Source organism: Drosophila montana, unplaced genomic scaffold (assembly GCF_035044405.1).
Source record: "Drosophila montana isolate Dmon_TW-CO22-7 unplaced genomic scaffold, ASM3504440v1 contig_3747_1, whole genome shotgun sequence".
Taxonomy (NCBI): Eukaryota; Metazoa; Arthropoda; class Insecta; order Diptera; family Drosophilidae; genus Drosophila; species Drosophila montana.
In genome coordinates this window covers 181348-202059 of record NW_026998633.1, presented here as the reverse complement: position 1 = coordinate 202059, position 20712 = coordinate 181348, and the positions used below count along the sequence as shown (strand labels likewise).

The 20712-nt window shown below is 35.8% G+C and overlaps 2 protein-coding genes across 2 annotated transcripts in view; both read right to left on the bottom strand.

Annotated features, from left to right (window-relative positions):
- LOC135437449 (uncharacterized) overlaps nucleotides 1-19647 on the bottom strand; it is a 98659-nt gene extending 79012 nt beyond the window's left edge. The window contains exon 1 of the mRNA XM_064695377.1: nucleotides 19154-19647. Coding sequence (XP_064551447.1) covers nucleotides 19154-19162 — 9 coding nt within the window. The 5' untranslated portion in view covers nucleotides 19163-19647. The remainder of the gene's footprint in view (nucleotides 1-19153) is intronic.
- A 397-nt stretch (nucleotides 19648-20044) lies between these two features.
- ND-B14.5B (NADH dehydrogenase (ubiquinone) B14.5 B subunit) lies at nucleotides 20045-20712 on the bottom strand. Its single transcript, XM_064695368.1, has 3 exons — nucleotides 20513-20712; nucleotides 20281-20424; nucleotides 20045-20206 (listed from the first exon to the last, which is right to left on the bottom strand). Exons 1-3 carry the CDS (start codon nucleotides 20673-20675, stop codon nucleotides 20157-20159), a joined length of 357 nt encoding a protein of 118 aa, XP_064551438.1. The 5' UTR covers nucleotides 20676-20712; the 3' UTR covers nucleotides 20045-20156.

Genomic DNA, 20712 nt, shown 5'->3' with positions numbered 1-20712 from the left:
AAATGCTGACTGTCACGTACAAAAAAAAAAACACACATAAAAACTTGCTTCCTTAGAGTCTACAACAAAAATATATATGCAACTCTTTGCAATTCTGTTTCTCCATTTTATTTCCACTTTTTGTGTCTCATTTGTCATGCTGCGGTGCAGTGCATGTAACTGTCAAATGGGGTAACAACAACCACAACAACAACAAAGAGAGAAACAACAACAACAACGAGAAGAGGAACAACATCAACGAGAACAACAACTGTCATATATATCAAATTTTTCTCAAACTTATACCACATACGAGCGGGCAGTCGGCACCACAGACATCTGCGGGTTTTATATGACACTGTTTACCTTTGCCAACAACAACAACAACAAAATCAACAACAACAACCATGACAATAACAACAATCACATGATTTACGATTGAGTTGCGCCTTGCTTAAAAACAATGTCATTTAATTTTGACGCTCTGGCAAGGCTAACGAGCAGCGAACAGCAACAAAATAAAACCGAAAACTTTCGACGTGAACGCGGCGTATGAGCAATGTGCGCGCAAGCCGAATATTCCACATACGCCTCGTGTGTCACTTTGCATTAGCATTCGTTTTGTGCTGTGTTGTGCTGTATTGTGTTGTGTTGGGTTTTTTCTAATTTGCTTTTGCATACTTCGAAGCGACATGCACGCAACTTATTGAAAACTCGCAAGGAAATTTACGTTTTCAAGTACATTTTAACAATATTGAATTTAATAGCACTTATTTGGATATTCGAACAATGTTATAGTAAGTTTCTTTTTTATTAATATATATTTTTTTAATATATTTTGTTTATTTCGAAATCTGGTATACTGTTACTCTATGTTAGCAACTTTTATCAGAGTGACATATAGTAAGTTGAGTAAGTATGTCATCCAATCACAATACTTGCCTTCGAATATGCGTTATTTACAATTTTGGTTGGAACAGGACGTAAAATCCAAAAGGTAAATGAATTTTGACCAAAAATGATGTTGCCATATTTAAATGCCAATTAATTGTAAAAGCCAAACCATTAACAAAAAACCTAAATCTCGTAAAAATCGGTTGAGTTTTTACCGAGTTATGAGAAAGGGAAATTTAGACCCATGTGTATATCAGATTTTTAAGGGTACCATTTCCACATGAAATTGGACCAAATATTATGTTACCAGATTTGAATGCAAAGTTAATCTACAGGTCAAAGCATTAACAAAAACCCAAATCTCGTGAAAATCGGTTGATTTTTGACCGAGTTATGAGAAAGGGAACTTTAGACCCATGTGTATATCAGATTTTTAAGGGTACCATTTCCACATGAAATTGGACCAAATATTATGTTGCCAGATTTGAATGCAAAGTTAATCTACAGGTCAAAGCATTAACAAAAACCCAAATCTCTAAAAATCGGTTGATTTTTGACCGAGTTATGAGAAAGGGAAGTTTAGACTCATGTGTTTATCAGATTTTTAAGGGTACCATTTCCACATGAAATTGGACCAAATATTATGTTACCAGATTTGAATACAAAGTTAATCTACAGGTCAAAGCATTATCAAAAAACCAAACCTCGTGAAAATCGGTTGAGTTTTTGACCGAGTTATGAGAAAGGGAAGTTTAGACCCATGTGTATATCAGATTTTTAAGGTTACCATTTCCACATGAAATTGGACCAAATAAACGGTTGCCAGATTTGAATGCAAAGTTAATCTACAGGTCAAAGCATTAACAAATACCCAAATCTCGTGAAAATCGGTTGATTTTTGACCGAGTTATGAGAAAGGGAAGTTTAGACCCATGTGTATATCAGATTTTTAAGGGTACCATTTCCACATGAAATTGGACCAAATATTATGTTGCCAGATTTGAATGCAAAGTTAATCTACAGGTCAAAGCATTAACAAAAACCCAAATCTCGTAAAAATCGGTTGATTTTTGACCGAGTTATGAGAAAGGGAAGTTTAGACTCATGTGTATATCAGATTTTTAAGGGTACCATTTCCACATGAAATTGGACCAAATAAACGGTTGCCAGATTTGAATACAAAGTTAATCTACAGGTCAAAGCATTAACAAAAACCCAAATCTCGTAAAAATCGGTTGAGTTTTTACCGAGTTATGAGAAAGGGAAATTTAGACCCATGTGTATATCAGATTTTTAAGGTTACCATTTCCACATGAAATTGGACCAAATAAACGGTTGCCAGATTTGAATGCAAAGTTAATCTACAGGTCAAAGCATTAACAAAAACCCAAATCTCGTAAAAATCGATTAATTTTTGACCGAGTTATGAGAAAGGGAAGTTTAGACCCATGTGTATATCAGATTTTTAAGGGTACCATTTCCACATGAAATTGGACCAAATAAACGGTTGCCAGATTTGAATGCAAAGTTAATCTACAGGTCAAAGCATTATCAAAAAACCAAACCTCGTGAAAATCGGTTGAGTTTTGACCGAGTTATGAAAGGGAAATTTAGACCCATGTGTATATCAGATTTTTAAGGGTACCATTTCCACATGAAATTGGACCAAATATTATGTTACCAGATTTGAATGCAAAGTTAATCTACAGGTCAAAGCATTAACAAAAACCCAACTCTCGTGAAAATCGGTTGATTTTTGACCGAGTTATGAGAAAGGGAACTTTAGACCCATGTGTATATCAGATTTTTAAGGTTACCATTTCCACATGAAATTGGACCAAATAAACGGTTGCCAGATTTGAATGCAAAGTTAATCTACAGGTCAAAGCATTAACAAAATGACACATCTCGTGAAAACCGGTTGATTTTTGACCGAGTTATGAGAAAGGGAAGTTTAGACCCATGTGTATATCAGATTTTTAAGGGTACCATTTCCACATGAAATTGGACCAAATAAACGGTTGCCAGATTTGAATGCAAAGTTAATCTACAGGTCAAAGCATTATCAAAAAACCAAACCTCGTGAAAATCGGTTGAGTTTTGATCGAGTTATGAGAAAGGGAAATTTAGACCATGTGTATATCAGATTTTTAAGGTTACCATTTCCACATGAAATTGGACCAAATATTATGTTGCCAGATTTGAATGCAAAGTTAATCTACAGGTCAAAGCATTAACAAAAAACCAAACCTCGTGAAAATCGGTTGAGTTTTGATCGAGTTATGAGAAAGGGAAATTTAGACCCATGTGTATATCAGATTTTTTTTCCACATGAAATTGGACCAAATATTATGTTACCAGCTTTGAATGCAAAGTTAATCTACAGGTCAAAGCATTAACAAAAACCCAAATCTCGTGAAAATCGGTTGAGTTTTTACCGAGTTATGAGAAAGGGAAATTTAGACCCATGTGTATATCAGATTTTTAAGGGTACCATTTCCACATGAAATTGGACCAAATATTATGTTGCCAGATTTGAATGCAAAGTTAATCTACAGGTCAAAGCATTAACAAAAACCCAAATCTCGTAAAAATCGGTTGATTTTTGACCGAGTTATTAGAAAGGGAAGTTTAGACCCATGTGTATATCAGATTTTTAAGGGTACCATTTCCACATGAAATTGGACCAAATATTATGTTGCCAGATTTGAATGCAAAATTAATCTACAGCTCAAACCATTAACAAAAAGACACATCGAGTTATAAGAAAGGGAAATTTAGACCCGTAAACGATTTGCAAGGATACGATTTTGACATGAATTTTTACCAAAAATAAAGTTCTCAATTTTAATAAAAATGAATTAAAAGCCCATAATCATGTCAAATATTAAAACAATTCCTTTTGACAGCATCTTAAATTAAAAAAGTTTTAACTTTTAATTATCTTTTTGCACGTTGACGACGTGGGATATTGTGTACGTGTTCCTAGAATTCTCCATATATCATACAAGGACTATCCAATTTCAATGGAAATTTCTGCGGCATTTAATTAGGTGTTACATTGTTACACGAAATTAACTTTGAGATTTTCAGCGTGTCAAAAACTGCAGCCAAAATGGAAATTTCCACAACGAAATTTTAAGCGCAGTCTGTTCAGATTTGGGTTTTATGCAGAAGTTCGGGTCGGTGTCCAAACAAAAAAATGCCGCATTGCAAATGCAGCTCGAATAGTTTGAACTTTGAACTTTGGCAAAGTTTGCAATAGAAGCAGGAAGTGGGATAAGGATAAGGGAGGGTAAGCAGGAGGAAAGCAAACTTGTCTGTAGTTTTGAGGCGAAAGATGTTGCCACTTGAAGCTGAGCGAATTTGAGAATTTGAGGTTATGTCTAAAACTAACTTTGGCCGCAAATCAGGCGCAAATTAAGGCCATGTAACAGCCCAGATAAGTAACTATTACTAAACTATGCAGATATATATATTTAGCAGCAAGTTAATTGCTCTCGAAATGCTCTCAAGTGAAGGCAATTCGAAACGATGCTTCAAAGTTTTGTCATGTGTGTGACATAATTAACATGCATGTTAGCTGCAAGCTAAAAGGAAAAATATATATGTATATATTTATTTTATTTGCTAGGGGGAAAACTTATTTAGTTTTTTGAAATTCTCAGAGATAAATACGCAGCACATGTTACACATAGTTTGTGAAGGACGCGCGCTCTTTTGAAAGGGGAGGACGGAGGCGGCGGGCGAAATGCATCCACAGGATGTGCGGCTGTCTTAGTGCACGCTCAAGCGTAAACACAGACGCGACACCCAAGCGACAGCGTGGAAAGGGCGGGGGCAGAGGTGGGAATACACAAGACAAAAGTTTCAAACGTCAAACGTTTTGTAGTCTTGCGTACATTTTCTTTTTGCTTTCGCTTTGGCTTTTCCTTTGCTCTACCTCTCTCTCTCTCTCTCTCTCTCTCTGTCTTGTCAATTATGCAGCCTGAGTAAAGCAACAGCAACAGCAACGAGAGGCAGCAAATAGAGGGCGAAGGTCGTTTGCATAAGCGCTCAAAAGTATGCTGGACATGTACATATAAATATATATGTGTATATCTACTCGCTTAACAACTCGATCTGACTGAAGTTTTCATTAAGCTAAACTCATTTGAATACCCTATAACCATTAGAAATAATAAGTAGAGCATTAAGAAAAGTTTTGTGAATATGTAAGAGGCTGGAGATGGCATATTATACCCTTTAGTTAGTTAAGAATTTTAAGAAACTTATCGAAATTAAACCCTGTAGTTAGTTAGGAAGTTTCAGGAATCTAAATCTCAGTTAGAAAGTATCAGTCCTATTCTGACAATCTATTACAATTCCATGTCAAACATGCAATATGAGCTTTATAGAATTTATTTGAAAATTAATATATTATTACATATCAAATTTATTTTGGTATATAATTATATATAAAATATATTCATAGTTTATATATAATTATATATAGAATTTATTTCAAAATGTATATATAATAATATATATTTAATAAACAATAAATGTATAGTGATTAGTCGAAACGTAGAACTTGAAATTGACTTCTGCCAAAATAAGTTTTAGGCCTTGAAACAGGGTATCTTCAAGGCCACCTCTCTCGACTTTTACTCGCAACTTTTACCCCCAACATTAATTTCAAAATATATTTGCATTATTTACTTTTATAAGCTTTGGATTGTGTATATTTGAAGCCCTTTATTTGCTTATTTATGTAAATCTAGTTTTGTACTTAAATCTCAGCTACTTAAAACTGCAGAATTATTCATTCCAATAACAGAATTCCCAAGGGCTAAAAGCATGAACAAGTATTTGATTTTCACAAAATATAGTTGTTGCTTTCTAGGAGAAACATGAAGCACTTCCTTTTAGCCCAACAACAGCACTTACTTAAGCTAAGCACTGAAAGTACATTAACAGATAGTTTTAAAGCCTAAAACCTTTCGTACTCATTATTAAGTCCACTATCCTTAATTATACACCTCAAGGATAAAACTTTGCGGCCATATAATTATGTGCATACCATTCGACTGCAAGGGCATGCAAATTTCCCATTCATTTGAGGTAGTTTTTGTTGTCTTTTTTTTTCCAAGCCTCAACTTTCATAGAGTTGACTGGCCTCCATGTACCATATTCTTTGCACCCCCCCCCCCCACCCCCCCACGCTGTGCTTATTATATGCAAAGTCTATTAAAAATGTGCCCGAGTCATGTCAGGCACCTCAACGTTGGGGTGTTAAAGAGTGTGTGCATAACATAAAAAGCTGTGAATTTGAAATGAAAGCAACACCGACTAATTACATACCTGTCAGGGGACTTATTTCTAAGCAATTCCTTTGAATCGGATATAATCGCATTAAACATGCTTAAATTCAACCAAATCTGATGGCGGTTTTTCGAACGAGTTTTTTCAAAAATCAATTACAAACTGACAACAATTTTGACATTTTATATAATTAAATTCCTAGTGCACTTAATGCACTTCCCGAACTTCAAGTTCACATAACTTTGTCAGAACTGAACCTATTTTGTTGACAGTTGACATTGTACTAATAATTTGATTAAATAAACTGTGCATCTTACTTTTATACAGTGCTTGAACAAAATTAACTTTGACAATTTCTATATAATATACTCCATTTAATGATTTAAGTACGGGTATGACAATGTCGCAGCGTCAACGAGACGTATGAAATGTGTTATACAAGGAAGCAAATGCACACAAACACAGCTACACACACACACACACACACACACCCGCACACTCTATACACACTTTGACACTCATAACGGTTTGTGCAACGCCACCTGGCGGGCAAGTCATTAAGCGAGCTTGTTCTGTGCTGATTTGTTGCTGGGCCTGATGGAGGCAGAGAACGGCAGCAGGAGGCCATAAAAATGCTTAGACTCAGCCCTCTACACACCCCCACACATATAAACACACACACACACACACACACACACACACATACAAACACTCATCATTATAATAGGCATTAAAACGGACGCCAGTGGCCAGCCAGCGCAGAGTTGCCAGAGTGTTTTATACGCGCAACTGGTGAGAGAGAGAAAAAAATGCCAATAATAAAACTTTCCCGTTTCTTCTTTTTCTGCACCCTTCATACACTTCAAATTATATTTAAAGCCCATGCAATCGATCTGAAGAGTTCATTAAGTTTCAAATATTTATCAATATTTTAATATTATATAATTTTTTTAAGGATAACCTAACCAATCTTTGCAATCTTTGGTCGCTTCTTATATTTGGACAAAATCTTGCATATTTATTTACTTATAGTTTAATTATTAGATTTTTAGGGATTGATGATTATGATTTCTTTTTCTTTTTGGTATTTATACTTTCAGGGATTTCGTAACCAAGCCGGAATTCACCTGTTTCAGTACGCTTTTTACATTTGGAAAATATCTTGAAAATTCAAATATTTCATTATTTGAAATGTTAATTAATTTTTGTATTTCGTGTAAGGGATACTTTAACCAAACATAACAATTATGATTTTCTTTTTTGTCTTTCGCATTTTATTTTAACAGATATCATAGCCAACCTCAACAATTACGAGCTTCGGTACGCTTATTAAATTTGGACAGCATTTCAAATGTCTCCAATAAAGCAGCTACAAGTGTGAGCAAAGGGGAACGAATTGGGTTTCATGTATCAAAAACTTAGATTCCGATATAAGAAATATAAAATATATTTTGTCATATGTCATACTTCCGATAGGGTATTTAATATTCGACTCTTCACTAGGTAGTAGAACTTTCTTGTTTTAGTTTTATTAAAATAACTAACAAAATGGCTAAGCAGAGGCGAGTCCCAAGTCGGCAGTCAGCGGTCGCAAATTCATTCTGTTGCTTCCGGCCAAACATGCAAGAAGAAGGCGCCAAGAAGTCAGTTACTTTATGCACACACACATAACATATATGTATTAGTGTGTGTGTGCCCAGCATTGTAATAAACATAAACAAAAGTCAAAACTGTGCACACACACAAACACACACCTACACACACACACACACAAGCCCAACACTCGCTTAACCCCACATTTATATGCAAAGAAACTACAGTTTTTGGCAGCCCCCCCCCCTCTCCCTCCATGGTTTTTCCAATGCCTGGGAAAAACCCCGCCATATTCAATTGTAAACCGTAAAATGCTCTTCATGCATTTCCGTAATTTTCGACGCTTTCCACTTTTATATTGCGCCTTTTGTGTTCTCATATTTTTCAACATCGCGTGCAAGAGGCGCATTAAAAACATTTATTCTTCTTCTTGTTGTTGTTGTCGCTTTTGTTATTGTTGTTGCAGTTTGTGGTAATATGGGATTCAAATTGGGTTAGCAGTAAATTCTCTTGTTTGTTTTCACTATCTGTGAATGGGGCGCAGAAAGCAAAAACAAATTGCATGCAAAATTCTTTTATTTTGCTGCTGCCCGAATTCAAGTGCATTTTCGTGCTGCATACTTTTCGGCGGCTGCAGTAAAATGTTTCAATTAAATGAATTAAAATGCATTTAAATGAAGGTGTCGCAAGTGCTTGTTGAACAATTAACTTGCTCAAGTTATATTTAAACAATTAAATATGAAAGTGTGTTGTTTTTTAGAATTTTGTTGGTGAAAAGTCGAAATTGTTTGGTAGTTTTTCCAATATATTCCTATAGTAATAGATGCCGAGCAAACTAGTTTTGAAGATTCTTTATGAGAGAGTTTTTGCCGAAAACAAGACATATTCTTCTTTATGAAGTGGTTAACTCTAAAACTATAATTTCAGGGCACAGACTTTCAAACTGTCGGAATTATAGATTTATAAAAATCGCTGAGCTTGATTGAAAAATGTATAGTTTGATTTTTAAATGGAAATTATTTTATTTAGGAACTCAATTTGTTTCTCAGAAAACTAAGTTTAAAGCCAAATAAATGTAAAGAGCTCTTGAGTAGTTTAAACTATTCTAAAACCTCCCCAACTGTGGAGCGTGACATTGAAATACTTAACATTTCATCTAATAAGGGCATACACATGAACATGTATAACAATTTTAATTAAATGTGTGTAAGGACAAGCCTAATAAACTGAGTCAACATGAGAGAGGCTTTTTCTTATATGTTTAGTAGGAATAGTAGAAGGGGAATTTAAGAAATAACCTCTCTCGAATGTGAGTTATGTTTTGTATGAATAGTTGAAGGGGAATATACAGAAAAACCTCTCCAATTTGGGAAATGCTTAGTAAGGAAAATTTACGAAATTTTCCAAAAAGTAAAGCTTGACAAGCTCTGCCGAAACGAGAGAGTTTTTTCCTCATATGTTTAGTAAGGGAAATATATGGAAGAACCTCTCTAAGATTTCGCGTATTTTTAGTAAGTGAAATTTCCAAAATATTCTACAAAGATAGGCTTAATAAGCTGGGTCAGAACAAAAGAGGTTTTTCCTTATATGTTTAGTAAGTAAAAAACAATCTGTCATCTTTTGGACCACCTTAATGAGCTTATCTCTGCACAAAATGGCGGATATTTCCCCAACAAAACATAACCCAAATTACGTAATTGTAAATTTAAAAGCAGCTGAGTTAACTGGAGCGCAGCTACGCTAATAAATGATATAATGAAGCTATATATCCAACAATAAAAGCCCCGCCCAGCTAACATATGATCTAATGCAATTGTATATCTAACAATTACACCTGCCTGACTTTACCAAGTCAAGATTCGTTGCAGCCGTTTTCGCATTTCCACAATAGGTTTTCTTTCTTAATGCTTCAATGAACGCTGAACATGTCTGCAGGCCGTAAAAACTAATCACCCACGGGCAAGGACACACACTTACACACACAATCTCTCACTCTCCTGCTCTCTCTCCCTCTCTCTCTCTCCCTCTCACTCTCTCTCTCTCTCTCTCACTCTCTCTGATTTGAAACAAATTAACCGCACATGGCAGCCGTCACACGGATTTAAGTGCATCGCTCGGTTAGCTGGCAATTTTCCAGTGTGCGCGCTGCATTGAATCGAAATGCGAAACCACCTGGCCATATAGCTGTTGCAGTTGCTTGTTATCGCCCCCTCCCCACCCCCAACTATCCAACGCCTGAGCCCAGACTCCATTTGCGTTGGCCTTAGCCTGATGACAGGCGCTTAATTTTCAATTACGAGCACATAAAGTGCGAACGGACGGGCTAATGGTAATGCCATCATATGTTGGTCAGGTTACATCCACTCCTGTTCCTGTAACTATATACACACTCCCTTCACATATATATATATATATATATGTGTGTGTGTGTGTGTGTCTGGGTGTACTCTTGCGCAGCACGTTTACACGTTTTAACACCTTTCAGTTCACGTTTTTATTTAATTTGCTGCACATTTCACGGCGCAACACAATCAAAGGCATATCACACACATATACATATACATATATATATATATAGCCGGATATGATGTTGGGCTGGGTAAGAAAAAAAAACCAGAAGAAAATGAAAACGGCATGGGCGTAGTTGGAGATGCAAGGTAAAAGGAAACTTATTTGATATTAAAAAAAAACCGAAAGAAAATGTAGATGTATAGTAGAGGCTGCAAGCACAAAAACTAAAATTGGCGTTTGATTTATAGTTCGAACCAGCGCCCTGCCTTTAGATGCGACTCATTAACACACAAGTTATAAAGGTTCTAAGGTTTATAAAGGTTTCAAAAAGCTCTTGTCAAAGTCATAAAATTGATTGGCATACTGCCAATGCATGTTTACTTGTCAAAGAAAATCTGTAAATCATATGACATAGTGGCAACGCCGTAGCTTTTTGTCAAACAAAACTGCACATTGTTTGACACAGTGGCAACGCCATGATCTTAGGTAAGCCACACTGAATCTTAAAGCTGCCATATGAGCATTGCATAGCAAGTTGGAATCATAAATTTAACAGCATGTTAAAGTCGCTGTTAACTTTCGCAAACATTACTTCGAAACTTTCTTGAGCTGCGCAAAGTGCTAACGAGCATAAAAATATCTTTTACACAAAGCTAAAATTAAATATTTACCAACTCTCTCACGCTTGCCTTAATGTTAAAGCGACCGTTAAATATAACAGGAACATGAGAATATGTGCTTACATAGTATAAAGACTTCTTCTACTCAAAGTTTAAATCATATATTTACACTCTTCTTGCGTTCCAGTTGAATTCACAATGCAATTGCCTTTGGGGCGGCGTTGCCAGCCCGAGCCAAACTATCTTTACGGTTATCTGAGCTCCTGTGACAGCAGGAAAACCTGCCCCCAGCCCGCCCCCTCGTTGGCAGCAAATACCCCATTTTCAATATAGAATTCAATTATTATGTGGAACAACTTTTTTTTTGTGTCTGCGTAATAATTTTTTATATCTTCAGCTTTTATTTGACTCGTTTTATTTTTTGGTCTATTTTGTGCGACGTAGATTGTGATTTAATTTTTGATTGAATTTTCTCATTGTTTATGCTGATTGCGCATTTGGGCGTCGCACCTGCAATTAACTTAAATGGATGCCATAAAGTGCGCATTAATTATTTAATTTTGGCTTTGCGGTCTCTGTCGCTGCTTCAACATTATGTTCATTATATTAAATGGGCTCTCGTTTCGGCGTATTTACATACATAGTTTAAAGTGCAAATAGTTATCCGATAAATGACAAACTAATTAATTAATATTTAAATGAACAACTGAGTGGGAAAGGGAGGAGGGGAGAGATTTATATTAACACATTTAATATTTAAATGAAAACCATAATATATAGAAAATGCATCACATTTTCATGTAGCCCATAGAATAATCTAAAGCAATGCATTTATACGACTATCGAATACCCTGCTGTTGATATATGACAAACTAATAAATTATTGTTTTAATGAGCAAGTAAAAGAGAGAAAGGGAAAAGCAGGCGAGAGAGAGATGAAGACATTTCATACTTAAATTAAAACTATAAAATATTAAAAATTCATCGCATATTTTTATAGCCCATGGGCTAATGTAAGCCGAATGTAATCGAATATAATTCGATAAATTTGAGTTTTAAGAAGATAAACGGTTAATCTAAAGCATATTTCCTCGGAAGATTTATTCAAACAAATTTTGGACGGACATAGCATACGCATGGCCAATTTACAAATTTGTACAAACTTAGCTCTCGCAGATGGTCAGAAGCTCAACTCTTTATGGCATAAGGCCACAGAAAGCAGTTGCACATTTAACATTTGCCACTTGTGTGTGGGGCACACACACAGAAACTTTGTGGAGCCCAGCTGAAATGTTTGTGTACGGCTCGCAGTCAGCCATTTTATGGGCTGCTGGCCAAAAGGACATTGCACAAATAGTACATATATAAAAAAAAAATGGGGGAAAAAAAACATTTGCAGACAGACAGTCGCTCGAGTCGCACCGTGAGGCAGTTCTATCTGCGGCAGTTTTATTTATGCAGCAGCTGCAGCCGAGAAACCAGCTAAAAAGCGGTCTGGACTCAAATAGTTTTTGGGATGTTTTTTTGCTTTGTTTTTCTTTTTTTGGCAACTGCTGAAGTGAGCTCATGTAGCGCTTAATTTAATTAGTATAAAGCGTGGGCGAGCATAAATGATTTATCCAGCTGCAGAATAAAGTAAATTCGTTTACGGTTTCTCCCAATTGATGTACTGATGTACTGTGCTCCCATCAATCAATTGATAATCATTAGCTAACAGCAGAGTCTATTCAAAAGGCCTTGAACCTTGCCCGGAAAAAAGTGAAGAAAAAAACGGAGACTAAACTGACAAATGATTAAATGATAATATGTCAGTGGCAGCTGCTGCTGCTGCTGCGCCTAAACTAACACAACGAAAACGATTGGGCGTGCCCGACTAGTAGATACCCTGAACAAAACTCGGTGCTGCTCTTACGAACATTTAAGATTTCCAGTTTACACCGCGACTGTTTTTTCCTTGGAGCCGAACTATGTAAAGGTCCTTTCTTTAAAAACATCGGTGTTTATTGTCCGATCTTTTTGAAATTCATCATCATCAGGGCGTAAATATGGCATTCGAATGTGCTCGACAATTTAGTTTTGTGTACAAAATTTTGATGGATATCAAATAAAAAATAAAAATGTTTAAATATATTAATATTTGTATATATATATTTTTGTATATATTTGTATTTGTACTTGTACCAACTTTTTGTGTCTATTGCTTTTATAAGCTGCGAAATTTGCTTCAAAACTTTATCTAACGATCGTCTTTTAGCGATTTAATGAAAATAGTAAAGCACTTGATGATTATAAATAAAGTTGATCTAATCAAGCAATAGGAGTACCCAAAGCTCTAGCTTTTATAGTCCTCGATATAAAAAGATCGACGTTTAATGCTGTATATTATATATAAGTATTTAGCTATGATAAGCTGCGCGATATGCTCAACTCACAAATCGATATTTATCGATTTCGTGAGAACAGTGTGAGCTCTTGATAAACCTCATTTACTCAAGCAATAGGTAAACGCAAGTCCCAAATTTAAAGTCTCTAGCTCTTGGACTCTTAATGATCAGACAGATCGACTTAGCGATTATTAATGCTGACCAAGAATATATACATATATGATAATCTGCGATGTACTACAAGAACCTTTTGTGAAAATCTGTATTTATCGATTTCAACAATGATTTGATGATTTAACAAAAATCTTGAACTACTCGAGCAATGGGTGCAGCTAAGTCCCAAATTTGAAGACTCTAGCTTTTTAAGCCCCCAAGATCAGCCAAATCAAGTCGCCTTTAAAATGTTGACCAAGAATATATAAACTTTATGGTATAGAAGACGCCTTCAGCTGTCTGTAACAAACATTTGTACAAAACCAAAGTACCCCATAAAATCGAACACAGATGGACACATGTGCGTGTGAGTGTGTGTGTGTGCGTGTGTGTGTGTGTATTGTCGAACATTTGCCAAACTTGCCTGGCACGTTAAAAATTGTTCAAAGCCAGCGACATTGTGTGGCTGCCTCCTTCGGCAGGAGCAGGAGCAGGAGCAGGAGGCGCCACTGCAGCCAATCGAGTTGCGACTGCATTTGGGATGTTTTTTTTATTTTTGATTGGGACCATTGTTGTTATTGTTGTTGCTTGTGTTTCGTGGCCATGAATATTTAATGAAATTAGCTCAAGATACTTGCAACGCGCTGCGGCTGCGGCTGCGGCTGCGGCTGTGTCGCATATGTGTGGCACGGCCCGTGCTCAGGCAGAGTTCACGTTGCAGTCACGTATTTTGTTAGCCTGCCACGTCTTTAACTTAGGAATTTCAAATTAGAACATTTTTGCAGCCACGCAAAATGCGAAGAACGCAACGCCCAAAGAACTAATTGAAGACTTTTAGCAAAAACTGTTCTAAATTCGAGTTTCGAAACTGATTTGTGGACCAGTCAGAAATGTAAAACTAGAATTTTTAGGTTGAAAACTCGTAAAGCTTGCGAAAGTTCAAATTTCTTTTAACACTATTTTATATAATAAAAACAATTGTCATAGGTATTTTTTCATTTAACTTCGGAGAGATTAAATGTTAGGCATAAAAAACTTGTTAAAAATAAATAAATAAAAGAAATGAAATAAATACCAACTTATATACATTAATTTATCTAATTAATTCATTTATTTATATACGTAATTTTAAACAAAGTAAAAATTAATGTTCAAAAATTAAAAATTAGTGTTAAAATTATACAAAAATATTTTTTGTATAATTTTGAATTCTTAAATATTGGAAAATAAATTTTAAAAAAATGGATTTACATACCAAAAAAAATTATTAACATTGTTTTTAATAAACTGTCAAAAAAAAATTGTAAAATAATATCTAAAATAAATTTTTTGAAAAAAAATTATTAAATAAAATAACATATAAAATGATAAAACAAGCATTGATTTAAAAAAATTCTTCTCCTCGATGAAAGCATAAATTAAGTTTTAAAATTATACAAAAATTTGGAAGATAATTAGATAATAATTAATAAATATGATTTATCGCTAGTGTATTTGTGGAATGGACGCAAGTGCAGTCCAAATAAAAGATATATAACTATGTATATATATTGATATTTGTGCGCAGCCCCACTATATGTTTTTATAGACAATTCCATTGAAGCGTAACATTTATGGATAAATATGCATGAGCCAGAAATGCTCATAAATAAAAAGCATTCACTAACAGTGAGAACTGCGGGAGGGAGATTGCCAGTGGGCGGGGCAACGGGGCAAACGAAGAGCTGTTGCCATGGCTATGAAGCACGCAACACGAATTCTGCGTTCAGTCAATACAGCGAAATCGAAATGCCAGCGGCCATATAAATCATAAATGGTCAACGATGGCAGCTGGACCAAAGCGGGGCAGGTGGCGGGGGGCCAGGTGGGTGTGGCAAATATCAACATGGCCAAAGGGGCAAGAGTCCATAGTGGCAACAGATGCTGCCCCTCAGAGTATGCTATGCAGCCATGGCCGATGTGTTACGGCAAAATGTGAAATTCTTTAACTGCGGCTGCTCTTTAAAGGTTATTCTGAACTTTTGATTTAATCAACATTTTTTTTTTGTAATTATTATCAAGATATATACTACCTGGTGCTAAAAGAAATATCTCTCGAACACGTCACTTTAAGTTTCATGAAGGATATCCCTTAAAAATGACGTCTATAATTGCGAGAGCATTCTGATTTCCAAGCTGCATTGATTATATAAAAGAATCGATTACAATAGATCGATTATATTAAAGAATCGATTACAGTAGATCGATTACATTAAAGAATAGATTACATTATATCGATTATAATAAAGAATCGATTACAATTGATCGATTATATTTAAGAATCGATTACAGTAGATCGATTACATTAAAGAATAGATTACATTATATCGATTATATTAAAGAATCGGTTAAATTATATCGATTATATGTAAATAATCGATTACATTACATCGATTTTTAAATATTATCGATTATATTTAAAAATCGATTACAGCTGATTGATTGCATTAAATCGATTATATTAAAGAATCGATTACATTGTATCGATAACATACATTATATCGATTATATAAATAGTCAGTCGATAACAATCTCGAACAATTGACTTGTTCGTAATTATTTTACTAACTATATCCGCATGTGAAATATATACATAACTAAGCTGATAACTTTATAAACATGCAGAACTATGGACAATTTATATGCTCCCAAACTCGAATGTGTTTTTCTTGAGCCAAGAAAGTTGTCGCCAATGAAAAATAAACATGGCCACTGCGCTGCACACTCGGTATAATATATTTTAGAAAATGTCACTCGACTGCAAGTTTTATTCCTTGTGATTATCCTTGCACTTGATGGCAGCAGGAGCTGCTTCGGCTGCAGCTGCTGTTGACACACAAAAAGCCACAGCCGACAATCGTAGCAGGGGCTTGTATAATAATACATGCTGCACATAATGAAGAGGGGGGCGCGGTAAGGGGTAGGGCGAGGTTGCCGGGCCGACAAGGAGGCCGCTGTTGATGATGTTGATGATTATGAGGCTTGTCGCGGAAGGGCGCACAATAAAAGCGCAGCCTCATTGAGCATAGTTTTGTTTCCCTCCAAAATAAAGAAGGATTTGCACAAGTTTGATAGACTTGAGAGTTTGCGGAGCTTTCAGATATTGAATACCCATTAACTGCTATTCGCAGCTTCCTGATATCAGTTTAAAAAAGTATCGATAAACAAGTCGATATAATTTTTTATCGATATAAAAACACTTTCGAAAGCTTTTTGCAATAAAAGTTATCGGTAGAAATCGCTAATCTATTAATCTGTTATAGATAATTTTTAAAATTTCCGTTCCACATAAATATTAATAATAGAATTTATTGAATTATCTCAACATAGAACTGATCCAATTTCTATAAACATACGTAAGTCAATTATTCATTTTTTGTAATATAAAACAGATGTTTTTGCTTGCGATAAAAATGCAGTGTTATGCTTTATTATCAACACATTTTATTATGAAAAAAGATACAGTTGTGTATTTAACAAAAATATGTCATAGGAGAATTTTAATGGAATGAAAAACCTATTTTAATGAGACGGAAAATTGTCATAGTAAGATTTTAAAGTATATTTTATAATGAAACATAATCTTTGATCTATACTAATTATTGTTATATTTTATAATGAAACAGAAAAATGTCTTTCGAAGGCTTTAAAGTATATTTAATGATGAAACAGAATCTTCTGTATATAGTTATTATTGTTTAATTTTATAATGAAGAGGAAAAAGGTGATAAGAAGATTTTCATAGATATTTTATACTGAAACGGAATATTTTATCTATACCTATTATTCGATATTTAGACTCAATCTAAGATTTTTAAAAAATATGTTAATATTATTTCATTTTGCACCTATAGGGTGTCTATTAGTCTATCATTTCGGTTCATAGATATATTCTTCGTGTATATGCACGATTCGCGATTCAAGGACAAAACGCCTTGCCCTAGAATGCATATAAAATATATATGTATATATATGTACATATGTATGTTTAACTAATAATATGAGAACTTTTCTCTTTCTTTGTTATGGGCCAAGCTGTTGTCGGCCGTATATAGCCGGGTTTAGGCCACAATTTGATTGTGTGCACTTGCCGCCAGCTGTGAGTGCCACTTTTACTTTGTGAAAATCCGAATTTTTATGCGCTGCATTGTAAAGCCAAAGACAGCGACAAATGCAAAGAATATAAAATATATTATATGTATATGTAATAAAAAACGAAGGTGGGCGTGGCACATCAAAAGCAACTTTGCTTTAAGATAAGAACTTTATATGGCAGCGACAAGTGACGTGGAAAAAAAATGTAATTTATCTCAAAGAATACAAGAGAAATTACGGGCACGCGACACTCAAACGTTGCGTGGGCACACACCCGCACACACTGCCACACACCCGCACACCCACGCCATAAAAAATGCATGAGCCAAATTTGCCGACACATGGGAAAAATGCTGCCCGTTTTTTGGGGCATGTGGAAAACAAATACGATTCCGAGCACTTGAAGTTCGAGTTATTTCAGGCTTGATTGGGACATTTGCTGATTTCGAATTTCCTCTCAGTGTTTTATGGCCGGAAATCGCGTTTGCGTGCGGTTTGAGCAAGCATCAGGATTTTTGGTCGCGTTTACCAACACTAAAAACCAAACACTGATTAGAGCTTTTCGTTAGCCAAAGTGCCAGGTCAGTGCTCTCCGGTGAGAAGCAATTGCGAGCGCGAGTGAATGTGCAAAAGAAATAAACAAAAATAAATGTGTTATTATAATAATTGATCAATTATCATTAATTATAACTGTGAAAGCTCTCCTGAGCGTACAGTTCGTTTATATTTCGTGAAAGATTTTTATTAGTAAATTACGCACAGAAAATGATTATGTCACAAATCGAAACCTTTTTCTGCTTGCAACCTTTTTTTTGGGAATCCTTGGAGCCCTTTTTAGCCCTTTTCAACGGTAAGTTCTTAAACCCAATCGACTTAAATTATTTTTGGGAACATTTTTGAAAAACTAGCAAAGTTTTCCAAAGCTTCGCAGATAAGTAAAAGTAACCGTTAGATGATCAAAGTCCCAACGGGGTTTAAGTACCCTCGAAGAAGAAGAAGATGACGGAGAAGAAGAAGACAAATCGTGCCTATCAAATGCCATAAGGACCAATTGCCGTTATTTTCCTGCCAATCAGCCTTAAAATTTATTTGGGTTCTCACACACACACACACCCGCACTCACACACTGACAATTTCTATACCCTCCCGTCGTAACATTTGTTGCCAATTTTACACGCCATAAAAATCGCACCTTTCTCTTGGGGGTTAGCAAAAACCAAACTCAAGAAATCAATGTATCCAGCCCCCCCCCCCCCCCCTGCCCATCAAATCAGCCCCCGCCCTGCTCGCAGAAAAACCACAAATATGCATAATTTATACAAACACAAGTGAAAATCAACTCCCCCAAACACACACACACACACACACACACACACACACTCGCACATACGCACTCACACGCACACGCAATCAAATGAAATCCATATTGACAAAGCAGCTGTGTGGGTTAGAAGGGGTCGGCAAATGGAGCGCTGTGCGCTTGAAGAGCAGAGCAAATGCAGCGCCTGGCCGCTGGCACATGAATAAATAAATAATTGTTCTAATAAAATTAAAAGCTCAGCTTTAGTTCGCAGCGCTTACCTTAGACATAACTGTTCTTGTGTATTGCTGCTGCTGCTGCTGATAAGCTCACAAAAATCGACTGTGAGATGCTTTTTTTTTTTCGGTTTTTGCATAAAAGCCGTCGGCCTTTTGGGCAGAGCTAGAAGCTTCTGTTGTTGTTGTTGTTGTTTTTTTTTGCTGCTGCGGTTGACGTGCGCTCGCTTTGAAGTGCCTTTCCACCAACTACGCTTATTTTGTTGTTGTTGTTCTCGACAGGCGCCAGCGTAAAAGTTGCTGCTGCCAAAGGTTAATAGACCAACAAAAAAAATAATAACTAATAACAAACACGAAACAAATTTGTTTTAGTTAATGATCAAATTTTGCGCCGTTTCTTTCGTCTTTTTTCCGCTTATCCTAATTTATAACGGTAACACACATACACATACAAAAACGCACGAAATTATGTAGGTAAGCACGAATCAAATGTGTATTCACGTTTCGACGTTGCGCCCGCACATCCTACAGAAACAAATATTCACCCGAAACTGAATCCAAACAGCGACAGTGTGACCTGACTATCTAAAGCGTAGAAGAGCGCTCTTTTCGGAAAAAAACGAACGCCCGAATATGACCACCATAAAATACTAAAAATAACATTTAATACCATGAGCGGTAAGCTCGGAGCATTTAAATATATTTACAAATATGCTTAGCTGCAAGAAATAGTTATAAATGCACAATTTAAATACCGTTATATAGCTTTTGTAAATTGATTCATCAACATTTACTAAATTTTTATTTTTTAGTTTACATTTAAATTTTCGCGCCTATAACTTAGTTCGTCAACATTTTACGCCTCCAATGTTTGGTCACACTGCTAGCGGCATGCAGCCGAACGCACGCAAATTACTTTAAATGCAAAACAAACGCTATTGTTTTACTTTTGTATTCATATGTATTACAATTAGAGCAGTTTAATTAACTAAAATGTGTTGTTTTAAGGCAGGGCTTAATCCGTAGACCTTTAGGCAGCACCGAGCAATTAACGAACTGGCACCCAACTCTCCAAAACTTCACCGTATTTCTTACGATCTGGAATGCAAATAAGAGAAACAATATTCTATTAGCCTGGAAAGCACAGTGTATAAATGCCAACAAGAATTTACCTATTTTTGGAAAGTCGTCCGGATGCAACTCAACGTAATGCCGGAGCACAGCATCGCGCTTGGCCAGATATGCATCGCGTTGCTTGTCAAAGAAGGCACCAAGTCCACCGCCGATGGCTGTAAACGCAATGTGATTCTGTATGCCTGTAAAAGTACAATTTGAAATTGGTTTAAAACACAATAATGGCAAGGAAAACCAATGTTACGTCACAGTACTGCGCTGCGAACTCACCAGAGAAAACGGGCTTACGGAAGCCCCAGTTGACGAATAGTGCAATGCCGAAACCGGCAATCGCGCCAGCAATGGGATTCCATATGGGACCCACAAATGTCGGCTGGCGGTTGCCTTTATTCGTCAATATTTCCAATGGATCGTTCACTGGCGATGCCTGCATGTTGACAAATTGTAGCAGCAAGATAAGTGTGACCAGA

Coding starts and splice junctions, on each gene's coding strand:
- ND-B14.5B (XM_064695368.1), bottom strand. CDS start 20,675: ATGCAGGCATCGCCAGTGAACGATCCATTGGAAATATTGACGAATAAA. Junction 20,425..20,512: donor CCGTAAGCCCGTTTTCTCTG/GTGAGTTCGCAG, acceptor GTACTTTTACAG/GCATACAGAATCACATTGCG. Junction 20,207..20,280: donor GGACGACTTTCCAAAAATAG/GTAAATTCTTGT, acceptor TTTGCATTCCAG/ATCGTAAGAAATACGGTGAA.